The 18,798-nt window shown below is 43.9% G+C and overlaps 1 protein-coding gene across 1 annotated transcript in view; it reads left to right on the forward strand.

The window, feature by feature from the left end:
- The window catches only part of msh3 (mutS homolog 3 (E. coli)), a gene marked incomplete at its 5' end in the record, with an annotated part of 186,563 nt that overhangs the window by 167,139 nt on the left and 626 nt on the right, over positions 1-18,798 (forward strand). The window contains one exon of the mRNA XM_084440013.1: positions 16,768-16,894. Coding sequence (XP_084296139.1) covers positions 16,768-16,894 — 127 coding nt within the window. The remainder of the gene's footprint in view (positions 1-16,767; positions 16,895-18,798) is intronic.

An 18,798-nucleotide genomic window follows, 5' to 3' on the forward strand; every position in this document is an offset into this window, starting at 1 on the left:
GATGTGGTCCATCAGTTTTATATTTCAATACTTCTAAAATGAGAGAAAAGAAGCAATTAGGGCAGGGGTGGCCAACCCACGGCTCGCGAGCCGCATGCGGCTCTTTGACCGTCAATGTGCGGCTCCTCCATCCATTCATTTAAAAAAAGTTGGCTTGCGGCTCTTCCATCCTTTAATTATTTTTTTTTTTAATTAATTAATTCCATAAGAACGTTTCTCTCTCTCTCTCGCTGTGCATTTATTCCTGCCCATTTTAGTTTATTGCAGATTTGTCATAAAATCTATATGATTCGTTTCGCTAAGTCGCAAGGAAGTCGCGTGAGAACCACTTCAAACCAATCATATAGGTAGCAAATCACCTTGGTAACAAAATAATTGTAAACAAAATAATTTGCTTTGCGTGGGTCATCCTCTTTTACGACAAAAGCTAATGTAGCCTAGGCTACTGTACACAACCAAAGAATGGCTGGAAAGAAATGCGCAGCGAAAAGAAAATATGAAGACGAACAAAGGACATTTTTTACTCGAGTGGGATTCATTTTTTCTTCATAAGCCATTCTGTCTGATATGCCAGACATCATTGGGACATTTCAAAGCCTCAAATCTCCAGCACAGTCCAGCCTAACCCAGCCCAGCAAGTCCAGCCTAACCCAGCCCAGTCCAGCCTAACCCAGCCCAGCCCAGCCTAACCCAGCCCAGTCCAGCCTAACCCAGCCCATTCCAGTCCAGCCTAACCCAGCCCAGTCCAGTCCAGCCTAATCCAGCCCAGCCTAACCCAGCCCTGTCCAGCCTAACCCAGCCCAGTCCAGTCAAGCCTAACCCAGCCCAGCCCAGTCCAGCCTAACCCAGCTCAGTCAAGCCTAACCCAGCCCAGTCCAGCCCAGCCTAACCCAGCCCAGTCCAGACTAACCCAGCCCAGCCCAGTCCAGTCCAGCCTAACCCAGCCCAGCCCAGTCCAGCCAAACCCAGCCCAGCCCAGTCCAGTCCAGTCCAGTCCAGTCCAGCCTAACCCAGCCCAGCCCAGCCCAGCCCAGCCCAGCCCAGCCCAGCCCAGCCTAACCCAGCCTAACCCAACCCAGTCCAAAATATATTATATCAGAAAATATCTTGTTGTATGTGTTAATTTTATTTTAACTTAAATTAACTTTAAATGTATATTTAATGGACAATAGAATTTTTCTTCTTATTTTAGACTGGGGTGCCTTGGGATTTTAAGTACTTATGAAGGGTGTGGTGACTGAAAAAAAGGTTGAGAAACGCTGGTATATATGGTGTGGCTCTGGGTGGTACCACAGTCATTTTTGTGGCTCTTAGTCTCTGACTGGTTGGCCACCCCTGAATTAGGGCAATTCATTTACTACTGTATCAGTACTTAACAATTCAACTGTCCTACTCAAATCGTATTCGCCCACTCACAGCCTAGTGTGAAGCACCTTGCATTAACTTCAACATCAGCCTAAACCATGCACAATTCTGAACATGTAGGCTACAGTAAGAACCCAACACCACAGGCTACAATAGCCAATATCCGAGAACATGAAAGCCATGTTGTTATATAGAAATCTGTTAACAGTGAACTAATATATTGTACCATGATGTCCAGCTGGACTTGTAGTATGGATCTGAGTGCCACTGCTCCTGTCGGTCTGTCCATCATTGTCCCTCTCTTCATCACTGTTCTGCTCTCCCCCTCTTTCTGAGTCACTTTCTTCTCTCTCAGTGGCTCTGTCGCTGGTGTTTTGTTCTTCACAGTCATCACTCAGTTCTTCTTCATTGCTCATTCCTCACTTACTCATGCTTTTCTCTTCTCTTCCTTGACTGTTCTCCTGTCCCTTACTCTGCTCTTTGCCTTTGTCTGACTCCCCTCCTGTCTTTGTTTTTTGGGGTTGAAAAAAGCTGGCTATGCCACCACTTTTCTCCTTCCTTTTCATTTTTGCATCTGCTGGACCCACAGTATTCAAGAAAAGAGGGGGTTAAAGCCATTCCATACATTGTACTGGGTACTCGATTTATGAGCTAAGCTAGCAAACTATGGGTTTTGCTTGGCAATAAGCAGTCAACTCTTGCCGTTGTAGATTTCGTGATTTTCTCTAAACACAGCATGCACACACACACACCGTCCTTTCAACCTATCCCCATCTCACTATGACAGCCTCATTATTATAACGTAACACACGTACTGTGATACTGACTGTAGCTTGCTACACAACTTTGTGTTGCAACTTGTTTCTGTGTGCTCCTACATTCCTTTTGTAACGTTTATTGATAACAGCGTGCGCTGAGGACTGTCTCATTTCATTAGTGCTAGCTAATCGTTTAGCAGCCTACCATTTGACAACAGCACACGCTGAGGGAAACAGTTGTCTCATTTCACTAGTGCTATCTACAGTAGAAAACGTTGATGTGAAGCTAGATACCCCCCGCCTCAGTATGTACACCAAAGAGTCTTAGTCATGTGGTTGAGCACTTACATTTCACATTGTCAAACTTGACAGAACATTTTAATATTTTAAACATAGAGCAACAACAAACAAAGTATAGCTTGCTTACCTGACTGTCACTCTGGAAATATCCTGTGGTAGTGAGGATCGCTACAGTCACCAAGTAACGTTACGTTAGCCTAGTCAGTCAGGTGGGCTGGTAACGGGTGCAATCATTTTTTTCTTTATTTAGGGGGGGGGGGAGTTAATTATAAACTGGTGAGGAAAACATTTACACGAACTACGGAGAAATATCACCAACATTTATAAACAACATAAAAAACTACTACAAAAAAGTACATTTCCTGGAGAAAATGTGAGGTGGGCTAGCTGCTGCAGTTGTATGTAACAGCTACTGCTAGTACTACTACGGACGGTCAATCTCCTTGCACCCACCGGTGAAGAGACCCACATGGTGCGAGACTCCGCCCACCTACCGGGCCACCTACCTGACTCCACCGGTGATGACCGTGTGTCTGTAGCACACTAAGGGGCTGAGTTGTGGGGCCTGTGGCGTGGATAGTGGCGTGCTGGTTAGGCTCCGCCCCCTTGGGTCACAGCTAGTCGGGGACAGTACAGTGACCTCCGAGCAATTTCCATGCATCCACCATTAAAGACTGTGTGTATCTAACCCACTCAGGTTAAAAAAGTGGGTTCTGTGGCGTGAATAGTGGCGTGGTGGCGAGGCTCCGCCCCTTTTGGTTATAGCCAGTCAGGGACAGTGTACTCCTCTCCGGGCTACCCACCGGCCCCCACCAGTGAAGATCATGTGTCTCTATTCCACTTTGGCTGAGTTCTGTGCTCCCACATTAGTTATAAAAGGGTGCCTGTACCTTTAAGAGAGGCTGCACATGCACACAAATTCAAAAAAAGCAACAGCTGCCACCACTCTAATCCCAACTTACACTCTGATCCTAGACATGGTCCGCTTCAGACAGCACTATCGCAAAAACTATAAATGTTACAGCTTATATATTGACACCATAGGAATCCTGAGAACTTACAGAACATTTCTATGTATAAGATGTCCGTATAGCTTAAACACTGTAGGCATGGCAACAAGTTAGAAAAAGGGTAAAAATGCTAAATTAGCAGCTCAAAAGTTAGTACCATATGTTTCAATGGGGAGCGCAGTTGCCGAACAAATCGTCATACCTCAAAAACAGTAAGTCACACAGCTTAGATACTTACATTGTACGAATCAGCACAGTTGTGTGAACATTTTGATATATAATATGTGTGTGAGCTGTCAAAACTGTAGGAGTGCCAGCAGTTTACAAAATGTGTGAATATTTTCAAAGCAACTGCTGCATTCCAAAAGCAGTTTCAAGCTCTTTCAATGGGACAAAAAATAGTTTTAAAAGTTAATTTCTAAAAAAAATATCAAAAATATCAAAAATCGGAATGGATCCGTTAAAGAGCTAAAGATGATGAACATTTTAAAGTTTGAATGAAGTTTCTAGCACAAAGTATGAATAAGTAGTTAAGGGACAAAAACTGGGGAGAACTAGAATAAGAAAGAAAGAAAGAAAGAAAGAAAGAAAGAAAGAAAGAAAGAAAGAAAGAAAGAAAGAAAGAAAGAAAGAAAGAAAGAAAGAAATAGTGTGAATATCACAAGTTGGGCTAGCTTCTGCAAGCTAGCCCACCTAAATATTATTAATAGATTCATTGCCTACAGTTAGGGTGGCAACTGGGGTGGCAAGTCATTTTTCTGAGTTGACAGCTGCCACCCCATACCCCGTAGAAACACCACTGATTTAGCAGCATTCGTTTTGAAAGCTTTCTTTCTTTCTTTCTTTATTTTTTTTTTATTTTTTTTTTTAACTTGCAGCTTTTCCGCCCGTCCTTTGCGCTTTTTGTAGTCCGACTGTAGTCCGCCTAGAAGCTCTCAACAGACAATTCTGTCTGGTATCAGGCTACCAAGACTGGGAAGGTTGATGGCGTTCTCTCTCAGGGCAGAAACCTATGGCTTTTAAAAAAAATAATGGCTTTTTAAAATAATAATTATCATATAGGCTGCGTTGGGCTGCCTTGAGGGGCCGGAACACTTACAAATGTGGGCCGGTAAGATAAAAAAACAAAAACATATATATATATATATATATATATAGGTTTTTTTATTTCCCTAAAATCCTACCGGCCCACCGGGAAAACTCCAGCTGTTCCCCATGGCCGATCCACCCCTGATTGGCGGGCATGGATGCTATAACAATTCATGGATGCTATAACTAAAATGCAGGCTACTTCTCTTTGTTCCTAGGAAATGGAAGCTAGTCTAATAAATCAACAATACTTAAAAATTGAATTAAAAATGCCTACTTGGTTCTCAGCATCACCCACAGCCTATATGAAACAATAAAACCCAAGTGCATAGCTTACAGTCTGCGGGACTGTAAACACACACGTTCTGGCAAAATATGGCTCAAGCAGCTGACTAAGCCATTCCACAATCTGTAGGCCAGGGGTGCCCACACTTTTTCAGCTTGGGAGCTACTTTTAAAATGACCAAGTCCAAATGATCTACTTACATTAAAAATGCTAAACATATTTATTGCATTAACCGGGAAAAGCTCACATTCCCCGTTTTCTCACATTCACCGTAACATATATATACTGAGTATACCTTATGTTGGTGTACCTTGCATAACTGCATGAACCCGTATGGCGCAATACAACACAACATTTTTGGTCATTAGCCTACCTTACTCTGATGACTTGCACTGAATGGAATCAGCCAGGGTTGCATAGTCCGGGCAGTAGCTGCTGGTAGCCATCCTCAAGCAGGCTTCCAAATTATCATCAGTCATGGTGGAACGGTATTTGGATTTAATAATCTTCATGTGGTAAAAGGCTGACTCACATAAATAAGTGGAGCCGAATAATGCAGTCAAGAAGGTAGCACAGTTCCTCATGTTTGAGTACTTTTCCTCTGTGAGTAAGTTCCAGAACTGTCCATAAGCCCTGGCCTTCAGCTGAATGTCAGATTGTAGTGTCAACATCTCGTCCTCCACTCCAGACAGGCTCAGGTGAAACAGATTTTTGATGTGAGTGAATCAACCTCAACATCTTCCTGAAATGGGTAGCACATAAATGTAGTGACTACCTCGAGTACAGCAAAGTCTTGAAAGCGTTTGTCAAACTCTGACACAATTGTCCCAATCTGCTCTGCATAACGCGCACTGTCAAGTTGCGCACAAGCCTTCTTTTGCATCTTCAGCTCTGACGCGAGGTTTTGGAAGTTTCCCAAATCATGGCGCTGCAGTTTTGAGGACACATGTTGCAATTTCTGTTTGAAAGTAATCATATTGACCACGGATTTGTCTTTTCCTTGCAGCTCTAAATTAAGATAATTTAACATGTTGGTCAGATCGGTTAAAAATGCCAAGTCTAGCAGCCACTGATCATCATTTAGTTGCTTGTATTCTGCATGTTTAGTGACAAGGAGAAACTATTTTATCTCCGGACAGAGCTCTCGGAACCTCTGCAGGAATTTCCCCCTACTAAGCCATCTCACATCAGTGTGTATCAACAACTCAGAATGGTCACAGTCGGCCTTCTCCAGATGCGAACGGAACAGTCGTCTTTGATCTGGCTCGAATAGAACAGGTGATCTTCATTGCTACATCCATTATTTCTTTCATGTTAAGCATTTTTGCGCATAATGCTTGTTGGTGTATTATGCAGTGATAATTGAGGAAGTCTGGGAAAGCATCGTCCTCCCTGCACTTGGCAATAAATCCATTTGAGCGGCCAACCATTGCGGGCGCACCGCGCCGTCCTTGGTGATTGACACCAATTTGCACAGAGGGAGCTGGGTCTTCTCTATGAAGTTTTTGAAAGACTGAAAAATGTCCTCTCCCCGCGTGTGTTCTTTCAGGGGCAGGATTGTTAACAGCTCCTCTTTTGCAGTCATCTGTAAACACCATCTGAATGAAAATGCACAACTGAGCTGTATCACTTACGTCTGTAGACTTGTCCAATTGCAGTGAGAAACAATCGCAGTCCGCAATGTCCTTCTGAAGCTGCTGTGTCAAATCCTCGGCCATGACTTCACAGCGCCGTGTAACTGTACTTCTTGATAGCTGGAGAGCTTTGATTGAAGTTAATATTTCCGGTTTGTTTTTAAAGTCCCGAAACAACGAGTCAGCGGCTTCAACAAATGCCTCTTTTATCATCTCTCCATCTTGGAAGGACTTCTTGTGCTTAATGATGGCGTGACTCACCCTGAACGATGCTTCGGTGACTGCCATCGCTTTTGAAGTCACCTTTGTGAACAATGCCTGCTGTCCGGACAATTGTGATTTCAGTTCCATCACCTTTCTCTTTCTCAGCTCACTTTTTGGAGGGAAGTTAGTGTTGTTCGTTCTGTGAACGGTGCGAAAGTGCCGCTCCACATTTCCCTTCTTTGAAATGGTGATAGCAGATTTGCAGATCAGACAAACGCACTTCGAATATGACAGCGGGAAAAAAAAGTCCTTTTTGGTTTCTTACTTGGTCCAGCATCCCCACTCATTTGTATACCCTTTCTTTAGTATAATAGTAAAATTTGAAGGCTAACTAGGTAGGCTAATCAGCTCACCGGAGATTTGCAGCTGGTGCCTATGTGTGGTAACCGTGTTTTTGAAAAGATGAGATCTCAGACTGGCTTACCTGTACGTCAATCAAGTGGCAAATGCCATAGTGAGGATGGATGATAGGCTAACTTTTTTTGGGGGGCGGGGGGTGTTTAGTTATTTTTTGCAATGCCATGCGATCTACCCACACTACCTTTGCGATCGATAAGTCTATCGGGATGTATTGGGCACCCCTGCTTCATCTTTTCATGATATCAGGAAAAGCCAAAGAGGGGTTTGTCGGTCTGTCAAAGAACCTCTTCGCAAGATTATTTCTTAATTTGCACACTGAACTTCCATGTGGGATCTTAACATCCGATGCCATTTTCTAAGTGAATTGATTGGTCAGCGGTTAGCTCAGCAGCATAAGTTACCATGGCGATATAGCACGGTGAAAAGTGATCCACCTTCTTGATACGGATAAACCAGGCTTGAACCTGAAGTTATTGCGCTAACCCCGTAATCCTGTATCTGTCAATTAAATTCTTTGAGTATTTATTCCTGTGTAATCCATTTTTCCCTGTCCTTCAAAACAGCTTGCTGGGCACTCGTGCAAAACCCACTGCTGCCTTTATATGGAGAAAGTGTCTTCTTTCTAAGGAAGGTTTCCGGTTTTGGTGTTTGGCAGAATGAGAATGGTGTTGGCCAGAGCCCAGCGGTTATGTAACTTCTTGGAGAAGGTAAATGTTGAAGTGGCAGCCCAGGGAGGTGGAGCAGCCCACCTGTTGTGTAACAACATTGATTTGTAAAAAAACAGCTTAAAAAAGGTATTTCAGTAACAGATGATAGAAATGGGTCCTTCTGACTGCATGCAGGCGCTCTAGGCAGTGAAACACACACATGCACACCCCTCATTCTTCCCAGTCCTGCTCCCTATCATTGTCATCAACCATATTGCTCCACCTCCTCCTTTACCTCCTCATCATCATCCTCTTCATCATCCTTCTCTTCCCCAGACGTGCCTGTGAGTATCCTGTGGTTGTCATGGCTACGGGCCTGTCCCGGGGCCTCTCACCTATGAGGTGTTCACGGTGTTCAAGGTGTGTGTGTGTGTTGCGTAACACCCCTGAATGGAGCATTGTGGACAGAAGAAAGGAAAGAAGCGGAGGTCGGAGAGGAAAATGAGACAGAGTAAAGAAAGGAAGCTTTAAGATGTGCCGGTTGCCATAGCAAAGTGCTGCAGATGTGAGAACATAAGAATGTAACTTGACCCGCGGTATTCTAACAGGCGCTTTACGGCATTCCGCACCACCGCTCGCACGCCAATAGGGCCGCAGTAATACTACTCATTGACCCATTGCTGTAGCTCATCTCGCACATTAGATGAGCCTACCGTTTTCAAACTCCTTGTTCTCTGTCTGCTTGTAATTTAATTATTACGAACAAAGCCTATCTATTTATAGTTTCTATCTCTGTAACTGTCGCCGGGTCTATATCTGTTAACTGTCGGGACAAGTAGAAGTTTAATACAGTAGGCTAACTTGAGTGTTCTCATATGGAACATGGCATCAGGACGAGTAAGATGGCTAACGGAGCTGACCAGAGATGTGTTCACTGAAGCACCGGAACCCAACCTATATCTGAACCATGGATTACCATGGATCGGTATTGGGATTGATCATGGGCGAATGTGTACGAACTCAGCGGGTTATCCGAGATGCGGTAGCAGCGGCCAAAGCTCCTGCTAGCGGGGAGGGAAGCTTTTCAACTCGCCTGTCACTGGCTCCCTGGAGGAATTTAGCCTGGCTGCAATAACGTTATCGCGAACGGAATGAATACCATCTACTAGCAAACAAAACATGTTCAGCTATAATTAACCTGTTAAAACTAAGATGCCTGGATAAAAAAAATGTCTCCAATGGATATATTTGACAAAAACAGGTTAATATGCAAGCCGGTTTTCATTGATAAATCAAAGCGGGGAGAGCCGGGAACGTGCGTCTACATTTCGTGAACTTGTTCGTGGACGCGCGTAGGCCAGAAAAGCACAACTGCGCAAGTACAAAAGTCACCGGAAATAGTCAAATGACTACAAATTTGCCAAGATGGCGCGGTTCAATAAGGCTTCATTTGTGATAGCGGTCAGTGAATGGAGTGGCTGTATCCAGTTCTATTAATACATCCATGCATGGGACCTTAAATCAGAAAAAATATGGAATGGTAGTGAACGGCGTGAGAAGCTATTGTAAGCTAGACTGCAACGTAAACAACTGTACCAGTTAGCTAACAACTATGTGACTCAAACTCCTTGTTCTCTGTCTGGTTGTAATTTTAATTATTACAAACAAAGCCTTTCTATCTATAGTAGGCCTATCTATCTCTGTAACTGTCGTCGGGTCTGTATCTGTTAACTCATATGGAACAAGGTATCAGGACAAGTAGAGGTTTAATACAGTAGGCTAACTAGCTAGCTAGCAGAGTGTTCTCATGGAACATGGCATCAGGACGAGTAAGCTAGCTAACGGGGCTGACTAGAGATGTGTTTGAAATGGTTCACTCACTCCCTATTCCCTATGTAGTGTTACCCATAGTGAACTACATAGGGAATAATTGCTTCAGATATTCATGGAATGTACACACCAGTTAGCTAGCAACTACGTGGACACAGGCTGATCTACTATACGGAATTGGACCGAGGAGTGTTCTCATATGGAACTAGGCTAACACAGTTGTTTCAAGACCAGCAGTAACGTTTGTGGTTTAATTTTTGTCCTTCGCTTGGCTATTCTTGTTGGGGTGAATTGACCAGCTGTTATAAATCGCCGGACGAGATGCCCGCTTCTATGACTGGATCTACACAGCAAACAAGCATAACAGTGCGTCATGAAGACCGACGACTTGCTACATTAGGCTACCTCCTGGAATACCACACTTAAAGGTCGTTCATATTGAAATTCTCTTGATGGTCTGGGGAGTTGGGAGACGTGTTAAGGGAGTGCATCAGTCGTGACAGTAGGCCACCAGCCTGCGCTGCGCTCAGCACAAAGTTGGATGAATTGATGGACTTATTGGAATCCTGGAAAATGTTTATTGCACTCTAAAATCATGAAAGCATAAATGTAAAAATGCAGCAACAGAAGTAGTCTAGGTGAGATGGTGGTTTAAATGAATGGTAACACGTAGCCTAGAGGAAAGCATCAATTGAGACTGGTGATAATGCTGATAATCTACAGTAGGGCCTACCTCTGGCTGAATTCATGGTTACAACCATTCATTTCTTACACATGGGCCTATACAATACTTGCACAATCTACTTTGGACGGTAAATCCATCCATCTATCAATCAAACTAGCGAATTCAATCCAACACCTGTGGAATGGCCGGTCATGGCAAAGCACCCGCTAACGCAGGCTACCCCCCTCCCCACGATCCAGGGCTAGGAAACCGGTTCATCCAGTTTATTTGAATATAAAATAATTTGGGGGGGGGGGGGGGGGTTACAATAGTCTAGTCCAGGTTAGCTGGCGAGTGGCGAGCTAGTCAGATGGCGCATGCATGTGTGGACATTGTAGGCCTATTCTCTAAAACCTAAAGAATAAAAGTAGGCTATGTTCAACATTCATTGGAGTGGTCCAGTTGGATAGGCTAGTCTAATCTAAATAAATTGAGGACCTGTATTTTCAGTGTTTGCTGGTAGCGAATGCCACAGACAGACAGGGAGGAAATATATTTGTTTCATTCTTTCATATGTTTGTGCTCTGTATGCACAAGATAGTTAATGTCCGGATATAATTGTCAGTAGGGCGGGAAAAAACCCTATCAAAGGCCAAGATTAGAAGGGATTTGAAGATGTAATTGGTCATTTTAAATGGGCCTACTTTATCTTTTGATGGCTATTTGAACGGACTGCATCGATCGATGCAATGACTCTCCATGTTTTTCAGTTTTACCCTTTTCATCAATAAAACATCATTTTTACAACCACGTCTCATTGATTGGGAAGGCATTTAGAGCTGCCGGTCTATTAGCCTACATTCGGACTCAGAGGATGACATAACTGTTTATTGAGAAACATTTGCAGGCTGGGCTATATAAAGAAATACCACAATGCATGTAGTCTAGATATATTACATTATGGTTAGGCTATAGCCTACACTTTATGGTAGACTGCCCTCTCGCTCGCTAAGCAGGCTACATTGTGGCTGTTTTATTCATCGCAGAAGCCTATAGCCTAGGCTACACATTAAAAAAAGTTTTTTTTTTTATATAGGCCTAGAAGGAATCAGAATATGTGGAAATTTAATTTTAGCCTATTTTAATACAATTCAAATTCTGCCTAGAGGGAATTATTTTCAACGGACCTTATGACCTGAGCATAATTAATAATTATCTAAGTTAATATAGGCCTTTAAGAACGCAACGCTTTTTACGGTAGGCTAGGCCTATGTGTCTTGTGATTGTACTGTAGCCTAGGCTACAATTTAAGGCTTATTAGGCCCTATTAAATTCCTTTTAATGCCTACTAGGCTACTCATTATTATCAAATTATCTAGTTGATATATGAATAAAACAATAAGCCGTCTTAATGGCTATGGGCTACTAGTTGTAGCTATACATGAGTTGATGCGCTCTGCTCTTACGCACGGTTGAGGCGGCAGCTCAAATACACTTCGCACATATCCTCTGCACCTTGGCAGTGCAACTGCCACAGACAGCTATGGTGCACTTCATGCATTGGTAGACAGTTCTGTCTTCACCATGCAGGTATTTTGGGGGGGGGTATTCTTCTGTGGACACTGCGAGGGGCGCCGCCAGTGGCTGTTTGGACGCCAGAGCGCGCAGCTCTTCAGCCAACTGGAGGATGTCGCGTCTGGGGAGGCTCTGCGTCTCTCCACCAGTCCCCAGCGAGTCCAAGCTCCCCCAATAAATGCTTATTTATAATAGCCTACATAGCGCAAAACTGTGCATATAATAGGCTGTAGCCAGCGCGAAACTGCGCATTCCCTATAGCCGTTCATTGAACGGCTGGCAGCCGGTATAAATAAATAAAAACATACACAATATTTTCTTATTTGAATGATCTTGAATATATATATATTCAAGATCATTCAAATAACAAAATATTGTGTATATTGTGCATGTGAACGCACTAGCTGTCAAACCTGCCGCTATCTATGCACAAGATAGTTAATGTCTGGATATGATTGGCAATGAGTGATCTTTACTCATGGCGACTATGTCAATTTTGTATGGATCCACAAGTCGATCAAGCTTATTTTTTCTTTGTATCGTGCTGAAGCCATATAGCCTACTGCGCTCAGACTTGGCTACATTAGCTGGTGCCCCGTCTTCAAATTTACTTCCGGGGTTTACGAGTAGCCTACCAGTTGAATGTGTTCCAGAAACAAAACGCAAAACCCCCACGTTCACCACATCTTTACTAACAAATATATTTACAATACTGTTATTTTGCGCATTTGACTTAACAGACACCACGTCTTAACCCGACGTCAGTTACCGAGATAGATAGGCTACTGTAGGCCTAGATATAGGTGTTCGTAATAATTTAATTACATCCAAATGGAGAAAACATGTGTTTGAGAACAAGGTAATAATAACAATTAAACATTATTTGTATAGCACCTTTCATACAGATAAATTCAGCTCAAAGTGCTTTACAACAGAGCATTTAAATTAAAGAATGTGAAGTTAATGATGCTTAATTCGTAGACTATAGGAGAAAAACACTGAGCCCAGCCTGCTAAATCTACTCAAAGAAGCCACCTGGCGGTGGTGCATCACTAAAGCGAAATAACACCCGTCTGAAATCCCACGAGATTTCCAACGGGATTTCCCTGCCAAACACCGCAAAGGTGAAATGCTGCAGCATGTGACATTTCTAACTTCCCACATCTGTACATATCTAATGGTGTGTGTGTGTGTGTGTGTGAGAGAGAGAGTGAGAGAGAGAGAGAGTGTGGGGGGGGAGAGAGAGAGAGAGGATGTCAGATGTTCCTCACCCCTGCTTCCTGAATAAGATGATAGTTATCTTCCAGTCAGAAGACTGCACTGTCTTTAGCGGGAGTTCGTTGATCACATACTTCATCTATAGGGGGTGTAGAGAGGGAGAGAGAGGGAAAGAGACAGGAAGGAGAGTGTGATGGAGAAGGAGAGAGAGGAGAGGGAGAAAGAGCGAGAAGGAGAAAGTAGGAGTGAGACAGAGCGACAGAGGGGTGTGAACTGGATGTGTTTTTCTGTCAGCACCACCTTGTTACATTCTGATCTCAATACTAACACCTCCAATCCTGACCCCTTCTACACACACACACACACACACACACACACACTAACACCTCCAATCCTGACCCCTTCTACACACACACACACACACACACACACACACACACACTAACACCTCCAATCCTGACCCCTTCTACACACACACACTAACACCTCCAATCCTGACCCTTTCTACACACACACACACACACACACTAACCAACTAGGAGTACATGGTGACTAGGAGTCCATGGAGATTGTAATCATGTTGATGATGAGTATTTTAAGGCTACAACAACAAATCGCTAAAATCGATAAAAATCTATTATAAAAGTCATTAGCAACTAATTTAATTAGCGATTTGTCGGGTCTGTTGTTACCGCTCTTGTTGCTTCCCATGACAACCCTACTTACTTTTGTTGCACGCTGCGTTGGGAGTGGGCTACAGCACTCCAAGATAACTTGAAACATGGCAGAGGCAGAGACTATGGAGACAAATGCTATAACTAAATCCTCAAAAGTATGGCAGTTTTAGAATAGATTTTAAGATGATTTTATTAGTCTATAGTTCATTACTGTACATAATCAAGCACCTAAACACATATCAGATATGCTGTAAAAGCCTTTGGAACACCCTGCCAGAGGACCTGAGAATGTCTGGGACCGTGGAAACTTTAAAGTGAAATGTTTTAAACATACAATTTTAACATAGCTTTTGCCACGTAGCTTTACTTGTTTTAATATCCTAGTGTTTCTAAATTTGCTTTCTCTGTTTTTATAGTTTTTATTCTATTTTACACTTTCTTTAATTTGTAATTATTTTACTTTGATTGTTTCTTTCGAATCTGTGTTTATATGATCTGTTTTTATCCATCTCACTTCATATTATGAACTTCATAATATGACATCAAAACCGAGGTGCGTACTGAGCCGTGATCTCTGGGTGCCGCTACACCCCAAACCGAGGTGCGTACGGAGCCGTGATCTCTGGGTGCCGCTACACCCCAAACCGAGGTGCGTACTGAGCCGTGATCTCTGGGTGCCGCTACACCCCAAACCGAGGTGCGTACTGAGCCGTGATCTCTGGGTGCCGCTACACCCCAAACCGAGGTGCGTACTGAGCCGTGATCTCTGGGTGCCGCTACACCCCAAACCGAGGTGCGTACTGAGCCGTGATCTCTGGGTGCCGCTACACCCCTAGTATCGAGTATAGAATCAGTATCATTTCAGCAAGGCAAGAAAAGTTTATTTGTATAGAACATTTCAGCAACAAGGCAATTCAAAGTGCAAGAAACACATGAGGTCATATAAAACAAAATGTAAAAAAGGACATTTAAAACAAAATGCAGGAAAAATAAAATGCAGGAATAAAAGTTACAGTGCAGTGTATGAATGAATAATTATTTTATTCAATAAAAAGCAGCAGCAAAAGAAAAGTCTTCAGTCTTGATTTAAAAGAGCTGAGAGTTGCAGCAGACCTGCAGTTTTCTGGAAGTTTGTTCCAGATATGTGGAGCATAAAAACTGAACGCTGCTTCTCCATGTTTTGTTTAAACTCTGGGGACAGAAAGCAAGTCTGTGCCAGACGATCTGAGAGGTCTGGATGGTTCATAACGTAGCAGCAGATCAGAAATATATTTTGGCCCCAAACCATTCAGTGCTTTATAAACCAACAGCAGTATTTTAAAGTCAATTCTTTGTCAGACAGGAAGCCAGTGTAAAGACCTCAGAACTGGAGTGATGTGATCCACTTTCTTAGTCTTAATGAGGGCTCGAACAGTAGCATTCTGAATCAGCTGCAGCTGTCTGATCGATTTTTTAGAGAGACCTGTAAACACACCGTTACAGTAGTCAAGTCTACTGAAGATAAACGCATGGACAGGTTTTTACAGATCCTGCTGAGACATAAATCCTTTAATCCTTAATATATTATTCAGGTGATAGTAGGCTGATTTTGTAATTGTCTTAATGTGACTGTTGAAATTCAGGTCTGAGTCCATGACTACACCAAGATTTCTGGCTTCGTTTGTGGTTTTTAGCATTACTGATTGGAGCTGAGCGCTGACTTTTAATCGTTCTTCTTTGGCTCCAAAGAAAATTACTTCAGTTGTATTTTTGTTTAGTTGAAGAAAGTACTGGCACATCCAATTGTTGATTTGTTCAATGCACTTACTCAGTGCTTGTATGGGATTATAGTCCCCTGGTGATATAAATTTGTCATCTCTGTAGCTATGGTAACATTTTGTTGTTATCCATAATTTGAGCTAGTGGGAGTATGTAAATGTTGAACAGAAGAGGCCTCAGAATGGAGCCATGGGGAACTCCACAGGTATTTTTTGTCCGCTCAGATTTGTAATTGCCTATAGACACAAAGTAGTCCCTGTCCTTCAAGTAGGATTCAAACCAGTCTAGCACTTTGCCAGAAATTCCCAGACAGTTTTCCAGTCGGCCTAGTAATATGTTGTGGTCAACTGTGTCGAATGCAGCGCTGAGATCCAGTAAGACTAAGACTGAAATTCTGCCATTGTCTGTGTTTAAATGGATGTCTTTGAAGACCTTAACAAGAGCAGTCTCGGTGTGGTCGAAATCATGACTGGAAGATATCAAAACAATTATTTAGTGCCAGGATGTTTGAGTATCATGATACTAAATTTGGTATCGAAGTAGTATTGGTATCGTGACAACACTAGTGTGCACTGCAGTGCCTAGATAGAACATGGCTAAAGAAGGACTTGTAATGGTGTGTGTGTGTGTGTGTGCGTATGTATGCGTGTGTGCCTTGTTCATGGCTAGGGAAGTACCATTGAAGTGGTGTGTGTGGACAGTAGGTATATTGCGTACATATTCTGCAGCTGCAGTGGACAGCCACCACCCCCCCACCATTAAATGGTGAAGATTGGCTTGTTACTAGGACCCAGGGAAGGAAATTGATTTGAGCTCTCACAACCTGGTGACAACACTGTTGGTGCTGAGTTTGTGTTTGGTTTGTGCGTGTTTGGTTGTGTGTGTGTGATGTTTATTGTGTCTTACCCCTCAAAGCCAGTACAATCATAGACAGAGATGGAGTGATTCTCTCCCTCTCCACCTCTGTTCTCTCCCTCTCCACCTCTCTCCCTCTCCACCTCTCTCCTCTCTCCTTCTCTCCACCTCTGTCCTCCCCCCTGCTAGCCTCAGACTCCCCCCTTGCTGTCTCCCCGGAGTCTGAGGAGAAAAACATGACGTTGAGGAGGAGAGAGGGATTACAGGTCGTCCACAAGGGGAGGGATGCCGTCCACAGGGACAGGACTACCACATCTCCTGGGCTCTCTGTGTGTGTGTGTGTGTGTGTCTGTCCAGATAGAGGAACAGTATCATTCCCATTCACTAATATTTAAGCCTATTCCTTTTCTCTCTGCCTCTCTCTCTGACCCCCCCCCCCTCTCTCTCTCTCTCTCTCTCTCCCCCCTCCTCCCCCAGGTGAAGTCTCTGACTCTGTTTGTGACCCACTACCCTCCTCTATGTGAGCTGGAGACAGTCTATCCTCAACACGTGGCCAACTACCACATGGCCTTCCTGCTCAACCAGCCTGATGCTGACTCGCAAGGTGTGTGTGTGTGTCTGGCTAGCTGTCTGTCCGTTAGTTAAACCTCAATGAGATAACTTTTTATAGTTCAATATTCACCTTTACTTGCTATTAGTTTATGAATTGGCCTTAGCAAGACCCCAAAAATCATTTTCATGACATGAGACTGCATGAGACCCTGTAAATGTATTATTTTAGTATTTCGGTGTACTGGCTAGTACACTGGCAGGAAATCTTGTGGTGGAAGCGGATGTGACACCTTTTGCGTGTCACAATATCAGGAAGACAACAAACTTCGCTCCGCAAATTTATCTACATGCACATATAAGAAAGAAGACCGGTATTTACCTGCATTGAAGCCATCCTTCCAGAAAGTCCATTGAAATAGCTACAATCTTCCAATCCAGTTATCATATTTTTTCCCCCCATCATTACAGCGAGTGAGTGGGGAATTGTGGGAAGTGTGGATCTTAAAATGCATTTCCGATTTTATCACGACCAGAGGGGCCGCCAATGTGCCGAGATCTCATGTTGCTTTAAGTGCCGGATAGGTGCAGTTCAGTCTCCAAGTGTACTAAACTGTGTGTGTGTGTGTGTGCGCGTTCGTTCTTTCGTGAGTGTGTGTGTGTGTGTGTGCATGTGTTTGTGTGTGTCTGTATGGGGGGTGAACTGTGCCATTTCCTGCCTCACGGAGTGAACTGAGCTGCTAACTGAGCTGACTAATGTACGCCACGTACGTGAGCAAAATCCATTCGATTCCCAAAGTGACGTTTTGGTCTAGTGGCGGCGTGACATAAGCCAGCAATGAGTGCAGGGGTCGCGGTGGCAGCGTAGCTCGCGTTTATTTGTGTTTTTTACTTTTTATGCCCAACGTGACTGAGGTCTGTGAGTCAGGACGTACGTGGGTGAAAAGCAAGTGAGTAGCAGTGAGAGAAAGCGAAGCTACCGCAAGCTTAATGACCAACGAACGTACATCCGTCTGCAACGTGAGGTGAGTTTAGCTAGCTGGCTTGCCTAGCTAGTTATCTTGTGTATCGTAGCTAACAAGAAAACTAGCAGCTTACCTTCCGATGGTGACGGGGAGATGGACGGAGCTCCGAGTCGTTAATAGTCACGTAACTCCGACACGCTAATAGTCACATAGCTCCGACACGCTAATAGTCACGTAGGTCCGACACGCTGATAGTCACGTAGCTCCGACACACTGATAGTCACGTACAGTAGCTCCGATACGCTAATAGTCATGTAGGTCTGACATGCTGATAGTCACGTAGCTCCGACACGCTAATAGTCACGTAGGTCCGACACGCTGATAGTCACGTAGGTCCGACACGCTGATAGTCACGTAGTGGTGCTCTAACCTGTGCATCTAGCTCTGCTGATGCCGACTAGCGGCGGCAACGTTCGTATCGTCATTGGTCACGGCACTTAGTTCACTTGGAAGCTAGCGGCATTCATCACAAGGGTCTGCTCAGTTAGCAAATACATGGCACAATCACCCCTCATACCTGTGTGTGCGCATGTGTGTGTGTGCGTGTGTATGTGCGAGTTTGTGTGTGCAAGTGTGTGTGTGGGTGTGCGCATGTGTGTGTGTGTGCGCGTGTGTGTGCGTGTGTGCGCGAGTGTGTGTGTGTGTGCGAGTGTGTCTGTATTAGGTGTTAGATGGAGAGCCCCAGCCAGAGTTCATCACCTTCCTCTACCAGCTTAAGTGTTGAGTGCCGGATAGGTGCAGTTCAGTCTCCAAGTGTTCTAAACTGTGTGTGTGTGTGTGTGTGTGTGTGTGTGTGTGTGTGTGTGTGTGTGTGTGTGTGCGCGCGAGTGTGTGTGTGCGCGCGAGTGTGTGTGTGTGTGCGCGAGTGTGTGTGTGCGAGTATGTGTGTGTGTGCGTGCGAGCGAGTGTGTGTGTGTGTGTGCGAGTGCATGTG

The sequence above is a fragment of the Borostomias antarcticus genome (genome assembly GCF_949987555.1).
Source record: "Borostomias antarcticus genome assembly, chromosome: 6".
NCBI lineage: Eukaryota > Metazoa > Chordata > Actinopteri > Stomiiformes > Stomiidae > Borostomias > Borostomias antarcticus.